Source organism: Musa acuminata, chromosome BXJ1-1 (assembly GCF_036884655.1).
Source record: "Musa acuminata AAA Group cultivar baxijiao chromosome BXJ1-1, Cavendish_Baxijiao_AAA, whole genome shotgun sequence".
In the NCBI taxonomy this organism is placed as follows: Eukaryota; Viridiplantae; Streptophyta; class Magnoliopsida; order Zingiberales; family Musaceae; genus Musa; species Musa acuminata.
Window position 1 is genome coordinate 25,773,650 of NC_088327.1, and position 23,400 is coordinate 25,797,049.

A 23,400-nucleotide genomic window follows, 5' to 3' on the forward strand; every position below is an offset into this window, starting at 1 on the left:
TAGTTTTCGCGGCTATCTTCCGGCGAACTGTAGCCTCTATAATCTGCTGCAGCAAGCAGTAATCCACAGCAGCTGCCGGCAGCTTTGGGCACTGTTGTAGATTGCCCAATCTGCTACAACAATCTATAGCAGCAGCCTCCTCCCTCATTCTCCACCTTGTGTGACCTGAGTATCACACAAGGTTCACTACATCTCTTCTAAAAAAAAGTCTTCGTTCACTTCTTCTGATGTTTCAGTTCCTGTAGGGACTCACACTTCTTGTTCTTCTACAGGGTTTATCTCCATCAATGCTGCCACGCTGATCCCCTTTAAGTTATCAAAGGGTGGCAACTATGCGTCCTAGCGAGCTCAATTTTTTAATCTTTTATTTGGATATGACTTGTTAGGTTACATTGATGGCTCTTTCAGTTGTCCTCCGGCCATGCTCAACATCCCCGCGCGATCCCAGTCCAGTACCCAATCTAGCTTACAAACTATGACTATGTCAAGATCGTCTCATCCTCCAAGCTATTCAAGCTTCAGTTGCTGGATCTGTTGATCCCTTGATATCTTCATGTGTGACAGCTGCCGATGCATGGTCTACATTGCAAACCACCCTGGCAAATCATTCGCAAGCTCAGTCTTCTATCCATGCTTATGGTGACAAAACAAGAGGGAAGTACTATCTCTGATTATCTACAACATATCAAGGTTATCATTGATGACTTAGCCTTGATAGGTCATTCCCTATGTGACAAAGTGGTTGTCATTCATACCCTCAATGGTCTCGACACCGACTACAAGGAATTGGCTGCTGCAATTCGAGCACGCGACTCGCCAGTCTCTTTTGAAGATCTCTATGATAAGCTAATTGACTAGAGATGTACTTGAAGCGTGCGGACAATGTAGAGGCTGCTGTGGATTGCTGCTTGCTGCAGCAGATTGTAGAGGCTACAGTTCGCCGGAAGATGGCCACGAAAATTGCAACGGTACTCAAGACTGTGGTTCGCTGCTATGGATTGCTGCAAACTGTAGCTGTACTCGTCAAGACTGTGGTTCGCTGTTGTGGATTGCTACAAACTGCAGCGGTACTCGTCAAGACTGCGGTTCGCTGCTGTGGATTGCTGCTTGCTGCAGCAGATTGTAGAGGCTACATTTCACCGGAAGATGGCCGCGAAAACTGCAACGGTACTCAAGACTATGGTTCGCCGGGAAATGGCCATGAAAATCTGCAGCGGTACTCAAGGAAACTGCAGTGAGAGAAATCTGCAGCAATTAGATGTATAGAGGAAAGCGGTAGCGAAAGCTGCTGCGGTAGAGGAAGGAAGATGCAGCGGTTGCGGCTGCTGCTGGCCGGGAAGCGATTGCGACAACAAAGGAGGAAGACGCAGCAGCCGTCGTTAAGCAAGGAAGACTGAGCGAGGAAGACACCGTCGTTCGCCGTTCGTCTCTATTGAGGAGGAGGACACCGCCGTTAAAGAGGCGTCGTTGTGTAGAGGGAAGTGGCAGCGAAAGTTGCTGCGGTAGAGGAAGATGCAGTAGTTGCGACTTCTGCTGGCCGGGAAGCGAGGAAGACACCGCTGTTCACCGTTCACCGCTATTGAGGAGGCAGTGAGAGAATGTTTTCCTCCTTGCGTGACGGCGACGGAGAGTGTCTGTTGTAGGCAGCAAATGGGAGAGGGAGCAAGGCCGGCAAAGAAAAGCAAGACCGACGATGAAGGAAGAGGAGTGGATGAGCAGAGCCAAGACGGTGCTCGTTAGCACTGGCTCTGAATCCATGTCTTGTGTTTCTTCAATGACTCCGCTTGAGGCAGCGTGTTACTGTGGCCGCTTGGCTAACACACGGCGATACTGCTGTTGCCAAGGAGGAACTGCTCTGATACCATGTTAGAAAATAAATAGATAAACAAGTTGTAGAATAAGTTGATTATTATTAACATATCCCCCTTCCTTTTATACTGGTTAGAAGGGAGAATTTTCCTCAACAGAGTAGAGAGATTTCCTCCAACAGTTAGGGAAATCTATGGAAGTCCTGCTACGGAACCCACTCAATACCGCCAAGTTGTTGGCTCTTTACAATACTTAGCTCTCACGCGTCCAGATATCTCATTTGCTGTCAACAAATTATCATAGTTTATGCAGCAACCATCTACTCTATACTAGTCTGTGGTCAAGAGACTTCTACGATATCTTAAACGGACCCTAAATCATGGACTCTTTTTTCCTAAACACTCTCCACTTCGTCTTCATGCCTTTGTCGATGCTGATTGGGTAGGTAATCTTGATGATAGAACATCCACATCGGGGTATATTATCTTCCTTGGTGCTCATCCAATCAGTTGGAGTTCTAAGAAGCAAAAGACAGTCGCCCGGTCTACAACTGAAGCTGAATATCGTGCCATTGCCGCTACCACTGCAGAACTCAATTGGATCACGAATCTACTCCAGGAACTCAATATCGATTCTACCCCTACAATATATTGTGATAATATTGGAGCTATCTATCTGTGCGCTAATCCGGTATTCCACTCCCGCATGAAACATATTGCTATCGACTTCCACTTTGTACGCGATCAAGTTGTCCGCCGTCAACTTGGGAAATCCTCTAACTTGTTGAGGAAAATTCTCCCTTCTAACCTGTATAAAAGGAAGGGGGATATATTGATAACAATCAACTTCTTCTATAACTTGTTTATCTATTTATTTTCTAACATTCCCATCTTATTATTGGAAAAACAAAAAAAAACATAGATATAGAGTTTTGAATATCTGAAAGTAATAATAAATCTTTTTTTATATAAATTAAATAAAATATAATTTAATTCTAAATATGTCACAAATAATCTAATAATATAAATCAATTAGATTAGTGATAAAATATTAAACAAATTATAAAACAAGATTTATCTGAAAAAAGTTTTCAATATGAAAGAAAAAAAATTAATATTATAATATCACTCTCTCTAGATTAACTACCAGAGGATATCAATATTATATAAAAATCAAATACTCATAGAGCTTCAATAAACCAAGTGAGAAATACTAAATATAAGAATCAATCTTCAAAATTTACACGGATCAATTCTAAGAGCATATTATCTATATCAAAAAATCATAACAATCGAAACCAATTTCACTAACCAATAGTCGAATCACGATGAAAATTCTTTTATTTCCTATGATAATCATATAAGATCATGATTATATTTTAATTAATCCCTATGGGTCCCACCACTTAAGTCATGGGTGGGATCACCAACAAATCTCCCCTTCACAACCATCTGCGGAGAGCCTCCATCCCTACTATCTCTCTATATGCAATAAATTTTTTTTAATAATGATTTAATCATATTTAGTATGGATTTTCTCAAAATATAATAATTTCGTCTCTAATATATCTCAAATCTAATGGTAACTAACATTAGTTTTTTACTTTGATGAATTAACGCTTTCACTATCACAATATAAAATAAAATTTTCTCGCTCAAGTCCCAACTGTTTTAATTACTAGTAATATACTCAGCTTTAATAGATTAGGTAATACTTTTTTTTTTTTATAGTTTTGACTACTAAAATACTGCTCCGCCTTTAAACTAATCTCGAGTAACTAGAGGTAAACTTTTTAAAATTAATTTTACTAGCTATATCTATATTTGTATAGGCAAATAACATAGATTTTTCAGTGTCAAAATATAAACATAATTTAGAAATGCCTAGTATTGAATCCCGGATTTTGAAGATGAAATCAATTGATGAGTTTACGATATAATCTATGCTTTACGAATAGTAATGCACGACTAACTTTGATCAAAAAAGATAAAATGATTAAAGCAAGAAGAATTAGACATTGTGCTAGAGTCAAAAATCAGAGATCGAGCCAGAAGATTCGGACGTTGCGTTAAGATTGGATGTTGCGGAAGTCAATATACCAATGGATCGGGCGATATGCCGAAGGTTTGGACGACGCGCCGGAAGTTCGTCGGGAGTTCGGATGAACCAATGACATGCTAGACAACTTAGATTTCTTGTCTTGTAATTGTTTAGGTCTTAATTATCGTAATTAGATCATAAATTGAGTTAGTTTCATGTGTAACCCTATTTACTCAATTACGGCCCCATTGGGCCTAATCTGGGGCTGAGTTGGGCCCAATGGGAGACCCATTCAGTAACCCAGAGTTGGGTCAAGTGGTGGCACTATCAGACCTTAGTAGTGCAACCACCTATGAGCTAGAATGCACGAAGTGTACGTTTTCCAAAAGACTCGACAATGGCACCATTAGTGCCAACCGGTGGTACCGCCCAGACTAGCGGTGGTACCGCCCAGACTGGCGATAATACCACTAGTACACGGTCTCTCATGTGTCAAGCGATAGTACCATCCAAACAAGGCAATGGTACCGTCAATTGTCAGGGGTGAAGGTGGTGGTACCGCCAGTACCTCAGAAACCCATGATAAAACCTTTGTTAGCTCTATTTTGTGCAAATTGGAGCATAATTAATTATCCAAACAATTCATGAAATGTGTCTCTCAAATTCTGTCAAAATCGAGCTTTGGTCGATTTCACCTATTCTTGTTTCATCTCTTTGGAAATTGATTTCAATTAAAATCCTTACTTCAGTTGAGCTTTACATTATTGCTTTAAAATCTTGTATACTTTTGTCCTTCAATTATTTATATATCTGAATCTACTATGTAAAGTTCATGTTTGTATTATAATGTTGCGTGTAGTCACATACATTCCATTATTTCGTATATGTTTCTGATATATCCCAATTTATTATTCACAATACCATTTTATACTCTGGATTATTTAGACCTTTGCTAGAAATAGTAAAGGGATTATTTGGACCTTTGTCAGAAATGGTAAAGGGATTATATGGACCTTTGCCATAAATTGTAAAGGCTATGTGCTTAGAGCCCGCGATGCTCTATATTATGTTTGGTAGTCATTTAGAAATGAATGGACCATATTATATTTGGGATCCCACATCACCCTCTATCTATTTGATATGATATCCCAAGCAAGGTTATGTGCTTCTATATATGCTTTGGATAAGAATGAAATATGTGCAACATCAAATGCGACGTTTTGAGCTTCTATTTTGTATTTGTTCTTTGATATGCTCTGAAATACTTTATATTCTATTGATATATTCCGAAGCATTGATATATTCCGAAATATTTTATTTATTATTGATATGCTCCGTAACATTTCATACACTATTGATATGCTCCAAAATGTTTCATATGCCATTCATATGCTCCGAAATTCTTCCCATGTCATTGATATACTCCAAAATATTTCATTTGTTATTGATATACTCCGAAACATTTCATATATCATTGATATGTTCCGAAACATTTCATACGCCCTTGATATGCTCCGAAATGCTTTATATGTCATTGATATGTTCTGAAGCATTTCATCCGCCATTGATATTTTATGAAATATTTCATACGCCATTGATATATTCCGAAGCATTTCATCCACCATTGATATGTTCCGAAATATTTTATCCGCCATTGATATGCTCCGAAATGCTTCCTATACATACCATTGATATACTCCAAAATTCTTCATATGCCATTGATATTTTCCGAAGCATTTCATCCGTCATTGATATGTTCTGAAATTTTTCGTTTGTTATTGATATGCTCCGAAACATTTTATACATCCTTGATATGCTCCGAAATACTTCATATGCTATTGATATACTCCGTAACATTTCATATGCCATTGATATGCTCCGAAATGCTTCATATGCCATTGATATACTCCGTAACATTTCATATGCCATCGATATGCTCTGAAATGCTTCATATGCTATTGATATACTTCGAAATACTTCATATGCTATTGATATGCTCCAATTAGTCTTTACTCCCTTGTTATGAATAAAACATGCTTCGAATAAAATGACATTATAATTCTGCATTCTTTGAGCGACTATCTACAAACTCTTGTATCCCTGCCTTGTATTTGGTACCTTATTTGCTTTAAAACTATCATTTTTCGTCATTAATATGTTGCTAACCCCCCATTGTTATATAAAATTTTCATGATATCGCTCGTTAAAATGTTTAAATTGGGCTGAGGTTATGGAAAGCTAAAAGACTTTGGGCAACCTTTAGTGGATGATATATTTTTGTTGTATAAGTACACTTGGTGTCTATTGGAATGTTGATGGTAAATATGAACTTATGAGTTTTATAAAAGTTTGAAGAACCTCTCATGTTTAGGACTTTGGAGTGTTAAGTTTAATTTATGTAATGATATGAAACCTCTCATGTTTATGAATTGAGGAATTATAGATGTGAATAATTTGAATATTTTCTTAGTATCCTCAAATGTGTGTTTGGATCCTAGAATGTAATGTATTGTTGATCTATAATAAATTCGGGGGGCGTGCCATAGACCATCTAGGAGACTGAGTCCCAGGCGGTGCCACCGGCCTTGACTTCAGGTGTTGAATGGGCTATTCAATCAGCTTAATACAGCCTTGTTAAGGGCCCAATTGGCCTCTAACTGAGTTAGTGGGATTACCTTCCAATCCTAACTCAACTTAAGGTCTAACTATGATAATTTAAAATATTATCTAAGCAATCTTGGTTTGGTATATCAATTGTTCTTCCAGTGAAGTTCTTAGTAAACTTCCGGCAAATTTCTCGGCGAACTCCCGGCGAACTCTTGGTGGACTCCCGAAGAACTCTCAGCGAACTCTCGATGAACTCTCGACGAGCTCTTGATGAACTCTCGGCGAACTTCCAACAAACCACCAACATATAGTCCAAATCTTCGACGTATCCTCCGATATTTGACTCCAACCCAAAATCTTGCTTTATGCCTTCATTGCTATCATAGTTAATCCCACAACGCTCATCTCAATATATGGATTAGATCAATAATTTACCAATTGATTTCATTATCAAAATCTGAGATTCAATAGTAAAGAGGGTAGTTAGTCTTTACCTATTGAAAGAAGGTCGTCAGTAAATGTCGATGATCTTGACAAAAGAGGAATCAAGAGTAGACGTAGGTCGCGACAACCGAACCACTATAAACTTGGTATGCACTTTCTTTCTAATTTTCATTGTCACTTATTGATTTGATTGTCTACTACTCTCACTTGCTCTCTAAGTTTAAACGCTTTCCGATACGGGCTTTATCTAATGAAATTTTCAAACTGATATTTTTACGAAAGCACTAATTCACCTTTCTCTTAGTGTCGTTTACGGTCCTAACAATTAGTATAAGAGCCAAGTTTCTCTCCATTGATTTTACATCTAAGAGAAACTAAATGAATTTAGACGACAATCTAGCTTGTACTAAGACAAATGTCGAATGGATTTATTGATATTGTATCAATCTCGAAGTAACCTATGGAAGGGTAAGAGTGAGAATAGATAAACTTTGATAATCATGTTTTAGTTTATTTTTTATAACCAGCGCCCCCATACATTTATGATATTTTACATAATAAAAAATATGTTTAAATATTTTTATTTGACTTTTGTTGATGTGGTGGGGATCGGATCGAAAGACTTAATGGAGGTAAATATTTTCCCTTTTAGTTTGTAAGAAAACTAAATACATCAACAAACACATATAACAAACTAAATACATCATTTATTCAGTTTATAACTTCATATATCTTTTTTTGTTTTCACTTACAAAAGGTGTTCAAGCATCTACACAGAGCAGCTGTATCATCTAAATAATGATATATTTTGTAGAAAAAATTAAGTTGTAACAGCTAAGTCAAGTTTCAAAAAGAAAAGCTAAGTCAAGTCAACTCATAAAACTATTTCATTCCGCATTTAAGCTATTACTAACTTTCATTAAATTTTGCTACTTACATGAAATGAAGTTCCCTAGCTATTAGTGGCAATAGCTGCTGCTGCGATAATAACTTCACTTTGTGATACTTACGTTTTCTTTCAATTACTACGCAATTAAAGTACACACAATATGATGACAATTAACGATTAACTTTAGTCGTGGTAAGAGATGTTCTTATGCTATTTTCTTATAGTTTACAGTGGAAATTACGGTAAGCCATGTTTTGGTACTGTTAGAGTATAGGTAGAAATTTATGGATGATGAGATCAACAGTGTGCATCATCTTAAAAAAAAAAAAAAAAATTGCTTGGATATTAGGAAGAATGTTTTTTGTGAAAGGATTTCACGGAACACTGTTGCAATCCATGGGATGAAATTTGTAATACCCAAAAATTTTCACAAATTTGTAACACTGGGCTCAACGTTAAAATTATATTGACTTAATTTGATTAGTGTACTATTATCAAGTTAAATTTAAGTCATTTGTGTCACTGGCTCAAGCTAAGAAATTTTAATTACTTCAATCATAACATTCAAATAAAACGAGAGATTTAAATAGGAAATGACTACTAACGGATAAAGTCGTGAAGAGACCAGAGTCAAATCTTTAAGTAAAAAAAATATAATATTTTAGTTTACTCTCATATTAAAAAATATAGATTAAATGTTAGATTGACTCAAATCTAAGATTTAATATTTTAGACTAATTATTTAGATCTAATGAAATTAATGAGTTAGTTATCTCATCTTTCAATTTTACCTATCCCTACCTTTTTCTTACTTTTTAATCTTTTTAAATTTGATTTGTGGGTTTAGTTTATCAAATGAATTAAATTTGATTTAGAATTTTAGAATTAGATAATTTCAGAAAGGCAAATTTGAGAACTAAATTCAAATTTAATATAAAATATTTTGAATCTATAAAAAAATTTAGAACACATATCAACATATATATATATATATATATATATATATATATATATATATATATATATATATATATATATATATATATATATATATATATAAAGATATTTAAGCTTTTAAATAATAATTTAATATATTTAAATATATAAATTTCAATTAAAATATTTAAAAATATAATATGATTGATGAAGATCGATTACTTCCAATTTTTTTTACCAGATTACAGGAAAATAAGTTGTGGGTTGTAACCTAAACTTATTAAATTTTTGATAATTTTAAATAATTCCAACTTGATGATATCATCATATAATTTGTATAAATGTTAAATTGATCACAAAGCAGACTATATATATATATATATATATATATATAAATCACTTGACACAATTTATATTAAAACGTGAGCCTAAGTTCAAATCCAGACCCAAATAAACTCGATACCTGCAACGGGTTACTTTGACACTTTCAATTGTTTGCTCACCCACGACGCCACTATGCCGACTTGGACCCACCATAGCGGTTGTTGGTCCTCAACCGAGCTTTCTGGAATTCACGCCCAGTGGTCGCCCGGTTGAACTGCTGCTGATCCAACCTCTGTCTCAATGCCTAGGGCCCACTGTACCCCAATTTGTAACTGGGCCCACGTCAGGTCCATTAAGCAGGCCTGCCAAAACATACCAACAGGCCATCAGAAATTGAAATATTTATCGTGACAAAAATCAATATAATCATAATCAAACCATAAATAATGAAAAATGGTCTTATACTACTCTTGAATCAATTATTTGTATTTTATAATCAATAAAAAAAATTATATCTTTGGCTAGGGTTTATATATAATATTATTTTGAAGTTACTATAAAAGAAATTAGTTTGAAGAAGTTCCAAATTTAACTCTATTGGGATTTCTTCATAAATTTTAAATTATTTATTGCGGACTAGCTTTGATTCCCATGTGATCATTCTTCACCTTGCTTATTGTGTAGCTCACCAGAGATATATACATACCGTTCAATCAAGAAGAAGATTATATATATATATATATATATATATATATATATATATATATATAATAAAGTCATTGACTATATAAATCTTTGACGATAATTATATTAATTAGTAAATAAAAAAATATTTATAATTTTTCTTAAAATAAATGGGATCTTTCTCTCGTACCAACATATATTTTACCTCTTCCAATTATTATAGGTCTCGTGAGCACTCATATAATTTTAAAATAATATTTTTTATTTTATCGAAATAATACCTAATATATTATTAAAAAATAAAAAATACACATAATATAATAAATATATTCTCAGTTTTAATTAATATGAGAGGATATTAAAGATTCAAATCACGTAAGGATTGATAAGGACTTCAAAGTGCGCCAGCAATCATTTCTTCCCCATTTCACGGTAACTGCACGGTTTCCGGAACCTAAAATAAGGCTATTTGCCAGAAAATGAAAAATACTATTCACACTGGGCGGTGTCTGTACCGCTCCCGCTGCGAACGAACTCATCTTTCGTCTCTCCCTCTGAAATAAAAGTCTAGAGATCGCGAAATTATCTCTTACCCTCTCTCTCTCTCTCTCTCTCTCTCTCTCCAAACCCCTTCGACCCTGACCCACGCCTCTCCATCCATTTTCCATAGATCTTATTGTGCTCCTTGTTCCTGTCCGAATCTGGTATGTCTTTCTTAATTCTTATCTATCTTATGTTAATTTTGTTTGTGTACCGTTTTCGATCTACGTATTAAATGGTTATACTCTTGGATTTTCACTTGGATCTGAAGAGGCTGGTTCTTGATCAGGTCATCCGGTTTGGGATTTTTGGCCGCCTAGATTCTTGAAGCTCGTTTTGATTTGCCATGGCGGCTCCTCCTGCTAGGGCTCGGGCGGACTACGATTACCTCATCAAGCTTCTTCTGATCGGTGACAGCGGTAAGGATCTGATCACTATTTTGTATTTGTTTGATTCGGTTCGTATGGGTTTGTGAGGCGTTATTGTTGTAGTTTTAATTCGAGGGTTTCGCATATGCGTTAGGAGCAACATAATGACTTATCTGTTGTCAATTTGGGAATTGGGTGTTTATTCATGACCGAGGTTTTATTTCCGTTGTTAGGATTTTTATTTGCCTTGGTGTATTGCAATAAGGAAGATGGATATTTGGCATTAGATAGTGACCATGGATTTCGGTTTGCATCTGATGGTATCATGATAGTTTTTGAATGCGGTGGCTCTCTGTTGAAATGCTATTATTTTCTTCTAGTGATTCATAATGTAACATGACTGAAGCTCATTTACTTTTCGTCATAAATGTTTCATGTACACTCTGATGTTCTAGATCGCGGCAGCATGTTGAAACTTTGATCTACCAACAATAATCTGCCATTCATACTTCAAAGGCTATATGTTAGACTCTCTGTTTTAGTATCAGAATATGCAATATAATGATTAACATTCCAGTGGCATTAAAAGGCACATTCTCTAGTCAATCTGAACATTTGGAGATACAATGTTTGCTACAATATTTTGGTGGCCTCATGAATAAACATTGAATATTTATGGTAATCACTATAGTTTTGTTCGACGTTATCCTTTTTTAATTTGCCTAACCTTTCTGGTATTTATCTTCTAGATTTTAATACATTTTGGTACAATTTGATGCTCTTATGAATTACTTGAAAAGCATGAGAAATTGTGATACTCCCTCTGCATGCATGAGAGTCCTCACTTCCTGAACTTGGAGTGATGCTTTGCTCCGGGACCATTGAAATCACTTATGAGGAAGTAAAAAAAAAAAGGCTTAGAATTGTAACAAAGGTTATTCTAAAAGAACAAGATAAAAAAAATAGGCTCAGTTGGTTTAACATTATCCAAAAACTAAATAAGTTCATCCTAACAGGTATATTCTGATTAACTATTTTTAGGTACAAATTAACAAATAGTTGATTATGATTAATTCTATCTAGTAATTATTATATAATGTCTTTGTTAATTCTACACTTATTTTATTATTTTAATCTGATTTATTTCCAATATTATTTATTGTTTGTTGTTTGCTTATAGTACCATTTACGGAATCAAATTTTTGTTTTTTCGATCAGTGTAAACTGGTATTCACCAATTTAACCAGAATGGGCACTAGACCATATAAGCTTTCACCCCTTAATATTTATTTTGTTATTACTTTTTTGATGTTACCAAGTGTCACAGGCCAGTTCATCACTTGGTATATGGGTATCGATTTATTCGGTTATCGAAACCTAGGGTGAAACTGTAAATATTTGGTACAATTGTTGAACATGCTTCATTTGATTTATAGAAGATATATAAACAGCTCATGAGGGGTAGATAATGTCTATGTTCGCTAGAATATAATTTTAAAGTAATTGGCTTACTTTGTTCTTGAACTCCAACGTTTTTCATTAGAATTAATGTTATCAAAAGTGCTAGGTGCTGAAAGGAACCAAGGTTCTAAATTGCTTGTGATGCTAGTCACTTGAATAGGCGCTTGCCCGAGCAAATCAATGCATTTATCTCATAAAAATTATGGATATATAGTTAAGGATAAAAATAATCATTAGAAAAATGAATTTCAATTGAAAATGAGTCTTGTGCCGTTACATATATAAACAATCACCATTAAAACATCAATTATATGTATCTAGATCTGTAGTGAATTAAATTAAAAAAAAACATAATTAAATTAGGCCATGTGTAAATAATAAAATAAAAGACATTGAAAACATTTATTAGTCCGAGACTCCAAAATCTCTAATAATCATTAATGTCCATGTTATCATCAACATCATCATTGTGCTCATGTTCTTCATTACTTGATTTAGAACCCTCAATATCTTCTTCTGTTTCATCAGAATTAACTTCTTCCTCAGCATTTATTGTCCTGGAATTTAATGCTTTTGTAGTCATCTTTGTTTTTGCTTGTTGTTTTAGTATATATACTTGTTTCTCTTATACTGGATGATTTTGCTACATCATATTGATCTATATTAACTTAAAACTTCTACTTTATCCTCTATCAACATTCATTTTCAAGATCAAAATCTCAAGGATTTGTTAATTGGGTGATGCACTTTAATCTTTTGATGCTTCATTTCATCAACAACAGGCTCAACTAACAAGTCGACATTGACATGGGCATAGTTGAATATGAGAGCCATGATCCGATGATAATGCCTAGGGCTTTTCCAAATAGTTGAAACTGTGGTCCAAGCTACTATCTAGGCCTTGGTAAGGCAAACTCATTGTTGCCCTGTCTCTTATACAGATAAAGGCAAAACTATTGAGGGATTAACATAGGCGGATGAACTTGAGGAAAGGATAGTTCCTCGCATGTGGTCAACACTACTAGAATTCAGAAGCCAATCAAAGTCCGTGATTATAGCCCTCGTCATACACAGGGTCAACAATCTTCCAAAACTAATTCTGGCACCACCATGCTGTTCCTAGCGGAATATTCAATCCTAACTAGAATGACAAATTATGTTGTTGAGTTAAGGCTTCTCACTTAGTAGGCATGCTAGTGGAAGATAAAGCCGAATTTAGAAAAGTTACATGCTCTTAAAAATCTCATTGGAATCGTTGATTGGAGCTTTTGTGGGTGGCCTGGGGTCCCTCATAGGCATACAGAACCACTAGCCATTTGCAATCCCTTTTGGGATCTTTCTTGGACGCATAGGTAGTTGAAGAAGTATTTAAACAATTATATCCCACTAGCTAATAAGTACTCCTAGGCCCATCTTTGAGTTTGGGTTAGTTATAATACAAAAGTTTCAGACTTGTCTAGTCCTACTGGAATTATCTAAAAATTTGAAAATTTAAAGACCATGTTGATCCATAACAACAAGAAGATTTTGCCTCCTTTTTGTTGGAAATGGAGGTTAAAATAGATACGCCAAGGGTTTGCTAAGTTGGTGCTTATGGATTTTGATGATGATGAGGTTACTCCATCGTTGCAATGAATCTTGAAAAAACTATGAAGTTATAAAATACAAATATGAATGCCTCGATGGAATCTCACACTGACACATGATACTCTTACTGAAAACTCCTATGAAGAATCATCACCTTCTATAGTAGATATAGGATTTATTAGTAATTTCATGAGTTCTGAGCAAATGAGATTAGGCATCAGCCATACTGAGGCAACATGACTGGACTTTGCTAGCCCTTTCTATGGGGCTCTTGACCTAAAACAAAACTAAACCAGCTGTTCCACTTATTGGAGACACATCAAGAGTTATCTGACAGTATGTTTGGATGTCTATTTTGACTGGGAAATGATGGGACCTATTAGTTGCTGGAAAGGCCTATGTGAAGTTCTGCACCCAGTAATAGTTTGGTGGATTTCTGATTTCCATCGGGTTTCAGCTGAATGGAACTATAGTGGGCCTTTTCTGAAGTCCTATTTCCCCTCGATCAGGTAAGTGATTTGGCTAATACAAAGGAAATGGCCACCCCATTCCAAATAGCACAGGATGCCGTGTCAGTCTTATATGTGCCATTGACAAATCTTCTCTTGGCAAGACTAGGAGGTGACAACACAAAGACCTGGGTGCACAGCAATAGGGGACTGCCAATCACTGTCTCTTAAGAGAAGAGCTTGGTCAGCAGCTTAAAGAGAGTAGAATAAGTTTTTACCGGGTATTTAGGTCCATAATTTTATGTAATGCAACTCCAATTTGGAGAGGGTAATGAGTAGCCTATAAATAAGGGTCATTGTGAATACACAGGATATTAGTTGGTGTAACAAACATGCATCTTCTTCCCCCTAATTCCTCTTCCTTTTTCTTTTTTGTGAAATTTCTCATTTCCCTTACAGATTTCATTCTGTAAGTGATGTGAATCAACATACAATAACATTTACTTCAATTTTTTATAACCTGATGCAAGTGTGATAAAGCATATTGTATATAGAGAAATGGATATCACTACCACATGTAGCAAACTCGCAAAGTGGATCTTGGCTGTTAACATATTATTTGTTTTGAGAACCTTTTCACAAATAAAATCCATCTACTTTAGATGCCCTAATTATGCAATTTTTTTTTTTAGTTGATTATGTGCAACATGAGATGATATGCTGTGTTCTTTAGGTGTTGGAAAGAGTTGCCTCCTTTTGCGTTTCTCAGATGGTTCCTTTACTACCAGTTTTATTACCACAATCGGGTGAGTTCAGTTTCAAGGAGCAATAGTTTACATTTGCTTATTTGTAATTGGATTTGCAATCCAATCTCATTAGCTTGTTCTAGTTCCAATGGCAATTACCTGATCTCTGCGCAGCATTGATTTTAAGATAAGAACAATTGAACTGGATGGCAAGAGGATTAAACTACAGATTTGGGACACTGCTGGACAGGAACGCTTTCGAACTATCACAACTGGTAGGCTTCTTGTTTCTTTTGATCTTGACCTTTGCCCTGGGTTTTTCTATTGTATGCCATCTTTTCTATGTAAATCTTTGAATGAATAACTTATTTTCCTTTATTCTTTCAGCTTACTACCGAGGCGCTATGGGCATTTTGCTCGTTTATGATGTCACTGATGAATCTTCTTTCAATAGTAATAATATTCTTTATGTTCTCACTGTAGTTTTGCCTGTTCACTTTCTGGTTTTCTTATTCAGATTCTCTATATTCGTGGTAACATACAGACATAAGGAACTGGATTCGCAACATTGAACAGCATGCTTCTGATAGCGTAAACAAAGTTTTGGTTGGTAACAAGGCTGATATGGATGAAAGTAAAAGGGTATGTTTCTGTGTGTTCAACGTCCGATAGTTGATTTGTTTGGCCAGTAGTTCATAAAACCTTGCTGCCTCTGCCCTCTGGTGTTCTTTTTTCTGCTCCAAGTTTATAAACCATTTTCTATATAACTGGGTTCTTTTCAGGCTGTGCCGACATCAAAGGGGCAAGCTCTTGCTGATGAATATGGGATTAAGTTTTTCGAGACTGTATGTGGCTATGTTGGTTTCTATCCTGTCTCTACTTATGCTAGTTTTTAACAATGTCTTTGATATGCTGCAGAGTGCAAAGACGAACCTTAATGTCGAACAAGTCTTCTTTTCAATTGCAAGAGATATCAAGCAGAGACTTGCAGAAACTGATTCAAAATCTGAGGTAGAAGCAACCTTTTTCTATGTCAAAATATCACAACTTTCTAATTTTGAAGATTTAACCTGTCATCTGGTTGCAGGATCGGACCATCAAGATAAACAAACCAGACCAGACAGCTGCAGATGGCACTGCTGCACCAACATCGTCGTGCTGTGGTTCCTGAGGGAATGATTACCTGATGGTGGTGGTTGTGGCAGCAACGGCAATTGGGTTCAATCTTTCATCTCGTGGGGACTAATTACTTATTGGTCAATGGTGTTTCGAGGATAATGATGATGGAGCTTGTATTTTCAATCCTTCCATTCTTTGAAACTTAGCTAGCATGTGTTTTTCTTGTTTGAGATGTGGGAAACCCATGTACGTTTATTTGTTTTGTTTTTTTTTTTTTTGGGAAGGATCCGGCCTCACGATTGATGTCATGGTGATTGATAAACCTTTTTTAATTCGACTTTATTGGCATAGTTATATACCTATGCTTTGTCATTTAAGATTTTCACTCAATCCACAAAGATGATGACGCAAATGTTAAAAAGTCTAGTAATGTTGAATGACAGGCTCTTTGGAGGGTATGTTTGTGGGGCTGACATGATGTGTGGCCTTTCCGTGGCTCTTCTACGACTGCTAAGATTTCCGGGGCTCCTATTTTCCTAGTGTGTCAAATTCATGTTGTTTGTGATGATTTGGTTCGATGCGTTTTAAGGATGATGAGCATTCATTGTATGCTGAAGTAGCCAGGGAGGCCATGAGCCGTTAATAGGAGGCCATGATTAAGGAAGGGGATGCCTGCCGTTGTCGCCAAGCTCTCGGTATCCAAGCTCTCTGGTTATTTGTTAAGACTTCGCGCCTGAGGGAGTCGGACGTCATGACATGTGCAACTTGTCATTGGGGATGCCTATTGCAACTTGAATTCTGGCTTAGTTGGCTTTGACTTGTCAATCAGATCGATTGTTTAACTAAGATAGAGTTTATTTTTCCTTAGTTGGAACAGTACCAAATTTATCGCTCGTTATTAAAAGATGGCTGTTGGTGCTCTTTGGCCTTCAAGACAGGGATAGCCCTTGGACAGATCCTACTTTGACTCCGTAAAAATAGGGAAGACTAAAAGATCAGTCTTTGATAAAAATAGTATAGAAAGTTTTTATTTATTTATTTATTTATTTTTTAAATGATGGATTTATCTTTTGGTTTTTATTTTAGCAATATATCTATTAGATTCTGGTCTCTCTTTCATACTTTCCTTTTTATTTATCTTTATATTGATATTGTATCTTCCCTTGAAGATAAATGAAAACCGATAAAAAAAAAAGAAGATAATTTTATTTATAAAGGGAAAATTTTATTGTCGTTTTAGTATTCACACTTCCATAAAGTTAACTTTTTTTTTTTTCCATCATAAAGTTAACTTTTACATATTGTTTTACACTTTTTCTAATGATTGGTTAATGTGATATTAAATATAAAGGCCTTAGATTTTTAAATTCGATTCAAGTGTGAAATTTATCATGTAGATCTTTTTGTGTAAATTTACTGTTTAGATCCTTACTTTCATCTTCCCCCCCATCCCCCAAAGAAAGAAAAAGTAGACTAATACGTAAGCAGGCTTTGACTTCTCAGTGTCTGCTAATTTCGTTGACAGGAAAATAAAATTGATTAGAGATGAGGTAACCATAATTTTGAACCTTGATTAGAGATTTCCGAAATCTAGAACATAAACCTTTTATTTATTAACCCCTAGATAAGTTTATCTATTCCATGGGTTTCTTCCGAGCATGAAATGTATATATATATATATGTACACATTATGTTGTCAGATTATATTTTAAATCACAGCCACGTTCGAGTGTATTTGGTAAATTATCACCGTCTCAATGCTTTAGATAAGATTCATTCAGCATAGTTTTAAATTCTACGAGTTTAGTACATGATCATCTTAAGATTTTGAAACTTTAATCTTTGACAAGTGAGTTTAATTTACGACCGTCAGATTAATATTTATGATATAAAAAATTTATCGGATAAGATTTTAAATCCTCAATTTTTATTAAATGAATCTAATATATCATCCTGACATCCATAATTTTTTTTAGGCATTCAAATTAAATCACCATCAGACCAATTGAATAATAATAATAATAATAATAATAATTTTATATTATTTATATAAATGAATAAATATAAGTATTTGATTTTTAAATTTGGCCTATGAAATTAGGGACAGTAATTAAATAAAATATATAAAATCTAAAAAATGTTTATAATCCATCAAAAATATTGATAAAAGTTATCTATAGCACCGATACATCAGTTTACGATAGAAAGACCAGCTGCACTTTTATCATGAACCAAAATCAACTGAATAACATTAAAATTATATCCCATATGTTCTTTACTAAAAGAATTTAGAATAAGCATTTGATACCTAGATTTGGGACTCCAATTTGCCTCACTGTATGTTGTAATATGCCAAATTATGGTAAATGAAAGTGAAATGATTGCTAACGTGCTTTACTACTTCACTAGAAAGTCAATACAAAGTTTTTATTTATATAAGCTTCGATTATTTAAATTTGTCTAAAAGACCAGTAACAAATAAGTTTGAACTATTCTTTTCTATATCATTTGTTGATGAATGTTAAATGATATAATGGACTAGTGATCATATTTGGGATACAAATTTATATGATGATGTATGATGACGAAAATAAATGTATAATAACAAAATAAAAATAATAATAAAAAAATATTTTTCAAAAAATTATTTAATAAACATCCCACATAGGAATTATACAAATTATTTATAGGAAAAGTAGTACCATTTCCAGTAAGACTTATTAGGGCCCTATGCGGCAAAGAGATGATGATGAATTAGGTAGAGGTATTAACTGAGAAATATTCAACGGAGGCACGGAGAATCGGAAGAGCGAGAGGAGGAGAAGAAGAATAATCGTCAAGCGCAGAAGCAAGTCTTGCATCGTTAAGTACGATGGTTAACCTCAGCTCATCGGATACCTCCGCATTCTTAAATGACAAGAGACAGTGACATGAATCGATCCATTTAGGGAAGATGAAGAGACGATCCATTCGACATGGGTCGATGTACGTTCTTCTACGACCGGTCGATTGGCTTCTCTTTGCGAAATCATCATTGATATTTAAAAAACTCGAAGCTCTTTGTTGTGGTCAATAAAAGCTGTGATTTTTTTTTTCTTTTTTAGGTAAATTGTTGTTTATATTTTGAAGTCTGGTACTCATAGGAGAATATTTGCTTATAGCGTACGGCTCACGGCAGCATCTGAACCCGTTTTCCAGCCGGTCCCCCACAGCATTAGCGGGCCACCACATCCCCTGCACCCAAAAGGAGCGGCGGCGCTCAGCCCACCTCTCTCTCTCTCTTTCCTCTCGTCTGTCCCCTGAATCCACAAAACCGGAGCTCCCTCGTCTCGAAAGATCCGTTCCCTTCGACACCTACTCTGTTCTCAGTCTTCGATGATCGCCCGCCGATCCCTTTTCCTCTGTCCTTGCTGTTGGCTTGAGCTCCGTTGATATATATCACCTCGAGTCTTCGGCCAGAAAGAGGGCAGGGTCGAGGGGAGTGGTACACAAAAAGAGAGATGGGGAGGTCTCAGCGGCAGCTGAGGGCCGTGCTCCGCAAGAACTGGCTTCTCAAAATCCGCCACCCTTTCGCCACCTGTGCTGAGGTACTCGGTCGCAGAGCACCACCTGTGAATCGTCCCAAACCTATTATACCAATTCCCGGATCAAAACCCACTCTCAAGAGGATTATTTCATTTGGTTCGGGGTGATTTCTCTTTCTCTCTCCATTTAAGGTACAATTTGTTTTGTCTTTGTGTCGTTTGATATTTCAGATTCTGCTGCCAACGATTGTGATGTTGATGCTCATCGGAATAAGGTCTAGAGCTGACACGCAAATTCACCCCGTGCAAGCGTAGGCTATCCGCTTCTTTCTCTTCTGTTTTCCACCATCTACTATCCTCGCTTCAGTGTTTACGTGAATTACTCGTCTTTGGTTGCTGCTTGTGGTTTTGATTTTTGCATGTACTTGATTTCTTTCGTTCCAGGTATATTAGAAAGGGCATGCTTGTTGAGGTGGGAAAAAGTGAGATCTCTCCAAGTTTTGACAGTATTTTGAAGTTGTTGTTCGTGAACGGTGAACATCTCGCTTTTGCACCTGACACCGACAAAACAAGGTTGATGCTGGACGTGCTCTCTTCGAAGTTTCCGCTCCTAAAGGTACCATGCCGCGATTATTTGCTTCTTTCCTACTGTTTTCTCATGTCCGTTTCACACGGCACTGGAAACATGTTCCGCGTGAACTCTGCCAATTCATGACGGACGGAAATAGCATGGTATCTACGGACTCTTGGTATTAGAAACTTGATGTCTTCTTTCGGATTTGAATGTGCCTTCATAATGGGCATGGAACTGCCAAGGACCGAGACCCCGTAAAATATATTGTAGGAAAATTAAAGGCAGATGAGCAAGAAACAGTTATTTGTTGCTGGAGATTCACAGCCGGAGAACTAGAACTTGCTCTTTGTCTCTCTTCAAATACAAGAAAACTGAGTGTATCTGCTGTGGCATCTAACCTCTAAAGCCATCCACAGTGGCAATTCCTTTTTAAGCTAAAAATCAAGCAACTTGAGAGTGTAAGCCAGGAAGGATTTTTGAACTTATAATGACTAATTCTCGTCCATAGAGATCACAAGACACAAGAATAGCTGTTGCTTATACTTTGAGATCTTTAGTAATTTTTAAAAATCAAAGATATTGCAGCTTCCAATATAGGAGAAGGTGTCTAATCTTATTATGAACAATAAATGCATCATTGATCTTGCAAAGCATTCCGATAATATTGAAGCTATAGTCTTGTTGAATGTAGATATCCTTATTAGAGTCACCATTTGAGAGAGCGAATCCCATTTAAAGTAACTCTATGATAAATTTCTTTATGAGTAAATCTCCTCATAGTTCACTTTATCAACTTTCTGGAAAATTTTGCTACAAGTCAGGCCTAAAATTTGCCATTGACCCTATTTCTCTAACCTTCCGAGCCCACAACAAGTTATCCTAAGTAATTTTCATAGAATCAAGATTGCGTGTAGTGGCTTTCCGCTCAACAGAAACTTTGATGCTTCATGGTTTCGCCTAGTCGCATCAACATCCAAAAAAATGCAGCCTTTCCCCTTTGAAATATTCTTGGGGTATTTTCAATATTGAGAGCTCCATGCTTTCTCCAGATTAATTCTTCTCTTTGCAAAATCTTAAGGTCCTGATGTTTAGAGAATAATGTTGACTCAAAGCCCTTTTCTTTGGTTAAACTTCCTGAAAAGGTTGTTTTGCACAAAATGTTGAACCCGAAGATGGGAAGGTTGATTCTTGGAGGAATGTATTATTTCTTAGAAATAATTATTGAACCCAAAGTTAATTTTGTCTTTTTTTCAGTATATTTATATTTAATTTGTCATGCAATATTTACGCAATTCTTGGTGTAATAGACATTCAGTCTAGTGTTCTTCATGCCATTTCTTTTTGTTCTTGAGCTAAATGGAAAAAAATAATAATACAAAAATAAACATTTTTGGCTGTCTATCACTTTTTTTTTTAATCATTATCTACAATGTTAGCTTTAAATTAAGTATAACAGGCATTTTTGCTTTTTATTAATAGATGGTTGGCAGACTTTACAAGAATGAAGCTGACCTGGAAAATTACATAAGGTCAGAACTGTACGGCGTCAATGATCAAGTGAGGTAAGTCATGATTCTTTCTATAAATTGAATCCTGTAAGGCTGTAACTCATTACTTGGTGACCCTCATTTTAATTCAGTGTGAACTACGGTTCTTAATGTTCCTTTGCTTGAGAATCAACATGTTATTACTTCTTAATGCATATTATTTTTTTTAATCTTTATGGAAGATGGCTTGAGCTCTATATCTGTTTCAGAAAGATTAGCATCGTTCTTGCAGGAACCTATCAAATCCCAAGATCAAAGGAGCAGTAGTTTTTCACGCACAAGGTCCTCAAACATTTGACTATAGCATACGTCTTAATCACACATGGGCTTTCTCAGGTTTTCCTAATGTTAAAACCATCATGGATGTAAACGGACCATATCTCAACGACCTCGAGCTTGGTGTTAACATTGTACCAATTCTTCAATATGGATTCAGTGGATTTCTGACCGTATGAGTTCCTCTTCCTTTCTTTCTATAGGCAATAACAACTTGTGCATGTTAGATTGACCTTTTTCTGAATGTTATATTCTTGATTGATTTTATTTGCAAGTGAAATGGTATTGCTGTTTTCTTTTCATGTTGACAACGCTTTGAAAATGTGGCGCTCTTGTGTGTGGTGACTTGAAGATTGAAATATGTACTTGGAGTAATGATATTATCATGTCACAAGGATAATCTGTAGAGTAAATGCTAATTATGACTTTGTCTGAACCTCTTTTGTTACATATTCATGTTTCACAAACCCCACAGGGTTTATTGGTTATCTTGGTCAATTCTCCATGTGTCACGATTGAACTGCATCATGATTCATAAATTCTCATACTCAGTCATGAAGACTCAACTTCTTCATTTTATTGTATAGTGCATTGCATGAATAATATCAATTCCTGGAATTTTATTGGAATTGCCTAAGTTATTTAGATACATTTGTAGATTTAGTTGTACCTGAGTGCATTAATTTCAATTGTCTCAATTTTGGGATTTAATTTGATATGTGTTCTTGCAGTTGCAGCAGGTGATGGATTCATTGATAATTCTTCTTGCACAACTAAATGGAACTAATGTTATGTCTGAGAGTATAAATGTAACAGAAACATTATCACCTTTTATTGGACCTCGCTCTCATGTGAACTTCAGATGGACGGAGTTTATTCCAGAAAATATCAGAATTGTACCATTTCCAACTCGAGAATATACAGATGATGAGTTCCAGTCAATTGTGAAGATTGTCATGGGATTATTGTGAGTATAAAATTTACTGTATAATAATCATTTTCATTTTCTAAATTTTTTTATTTGTTTAAACTGGGATCTTTTAGAAAATTAGTATTCCTTTTTCTGACTGAGCAATACATGTACAACAGATATTTTTTGTAAAAGACAAAAGCATATATAATAGTTTTCATACTGTAGTAGTTGCATTTAGGGTTCTGAATTTTGGTGGCACCCCGGTGCGGCTAGGTTGTTGGAACGCGGAATAGCATGTTTGGAATGCTGTGTCACTTGGCGTGGTGAGGGTGCTGCCTGAACTGAAATATAAAATGAAAAAGAAAAATGAATGCCTCTGGAATATCAAATCATGGGCAAAAATTAAAACAAAAGAACTAGTTGCTTGCTCTCCTCTGCTTCTGCTGACAGCAGGAGCTGTGGCTTGTGGCCAAGTTCAAAGAGCATTGGGTTCTAAATTGGAAAGAGGATATCGATTGATGCCCTAACATTTGATTAAGTTAAAAGTGAACCTGTCTTTTACT

The 23,400-nt window shown here is 35.5% G+C and overlaps 2 protein-coding genes across 8 annotated transcripts in view; both read left to right on the plus strand.

Annotated features, from left to right (window-relative positions):
• Window positions 1-10,219: 10,219 nt before the first annotated feature.
• On the plus strand, window positions 10,220-16,375 carry LOC135677412 (ras-related protein RABE1c-like). Its single transcript, XM_065189752.1, has 9 exons — window positions 10,220-10,437; window positions 10,563-10,692; window positions 14,872-14,944; window positions 15,059-15,159; window positions 15,272-15,337; window positions 15,429-15,526; window positions 15,667-15,729; window positions 15,803-15,895; window positions 15,972-16,375. The coding sequence occupies exons 2-9, from the start codon at window positions 10,620-10,622 to the stop codon at window positions 16,053-16,055; spliced, it is 651 nt and encodes a 216-aa protein (XP_065045824.1). The 5' UTR covers window positions 10,220-10,437; window positions 10,563-10,619; the 3' UTR covers window positions 16,056-16,375.
• Window positions 16,376-19,237: 2,862 nt separating this feature from the next.
• The window catches only part of LOC103973989 (ABC transporter A family member 1), a 108,732-nt gene continuing 104,569 nt past the window's right edge, over window positions 19,238-23,400 (plus strand). For 2 of the 7 annotated variants that reach the window (XR_010514709.1, XR_010514710.1), the window contains exons 1-6: window positions 19,238-19,590; window positions 19,759-19,838; window positions 19,972-20,143; window positions 21,581-21,663; window positions 21,881-22,097; window positions 22,656-22,891. Coding sequence is in view for 5 of the 7 variants with exons in the window: in XM_065189765.1 (XP_065045837.1) it covers window positions 19,504-19,590; window positions 19,759-19,838; window positions 19,972-20,143; window positions 21,581-21,663; window positions 21,881-22,097; window positions 22,656-22,891 (875 nt within the window). In the remaining 2 variants the exon portion in view is untranslated. Of the gene's footprint in view, window positions 19,591-19,758; window positions 19,839-19,971; window positions 20,144-21,580; window positions 21,664-21,880; window positions 22,098-22,655; window positions 22,892-23,400 lie in introns of those variants that run through there. The other 5 variants (XM_065189765.1, XM_065189773.1, XM_065189780.1 and 2 more) reach the window with 5 other exon arrangements.

Excerpts from the sequence above, each read along its gene's own strand:
- LOC135677412 (XM_065189752.1), top strand. The coding sequence starts at position 10,620 with ATGGCGGCTCCTCCTGCTAGGGCTCGGGCGGACTACGATTACCTCATC. Across the intron at positions 10,693-14,871 it reads TCTTCTGATCGGTGACAGCG|GTGTTGGAAAGAGTTGCCTC; the intron begins GTAAGGATCTGA and ends TGTGTTCTTTAG. Across the intron at positions 15,527-15,666 it reads ATATGGATGAAAGTAAAAGG|GCTGTGCCGACATCAAAGGG; the intron begins GTATGTTTCTGT and ends GGTTCTTTTCAG.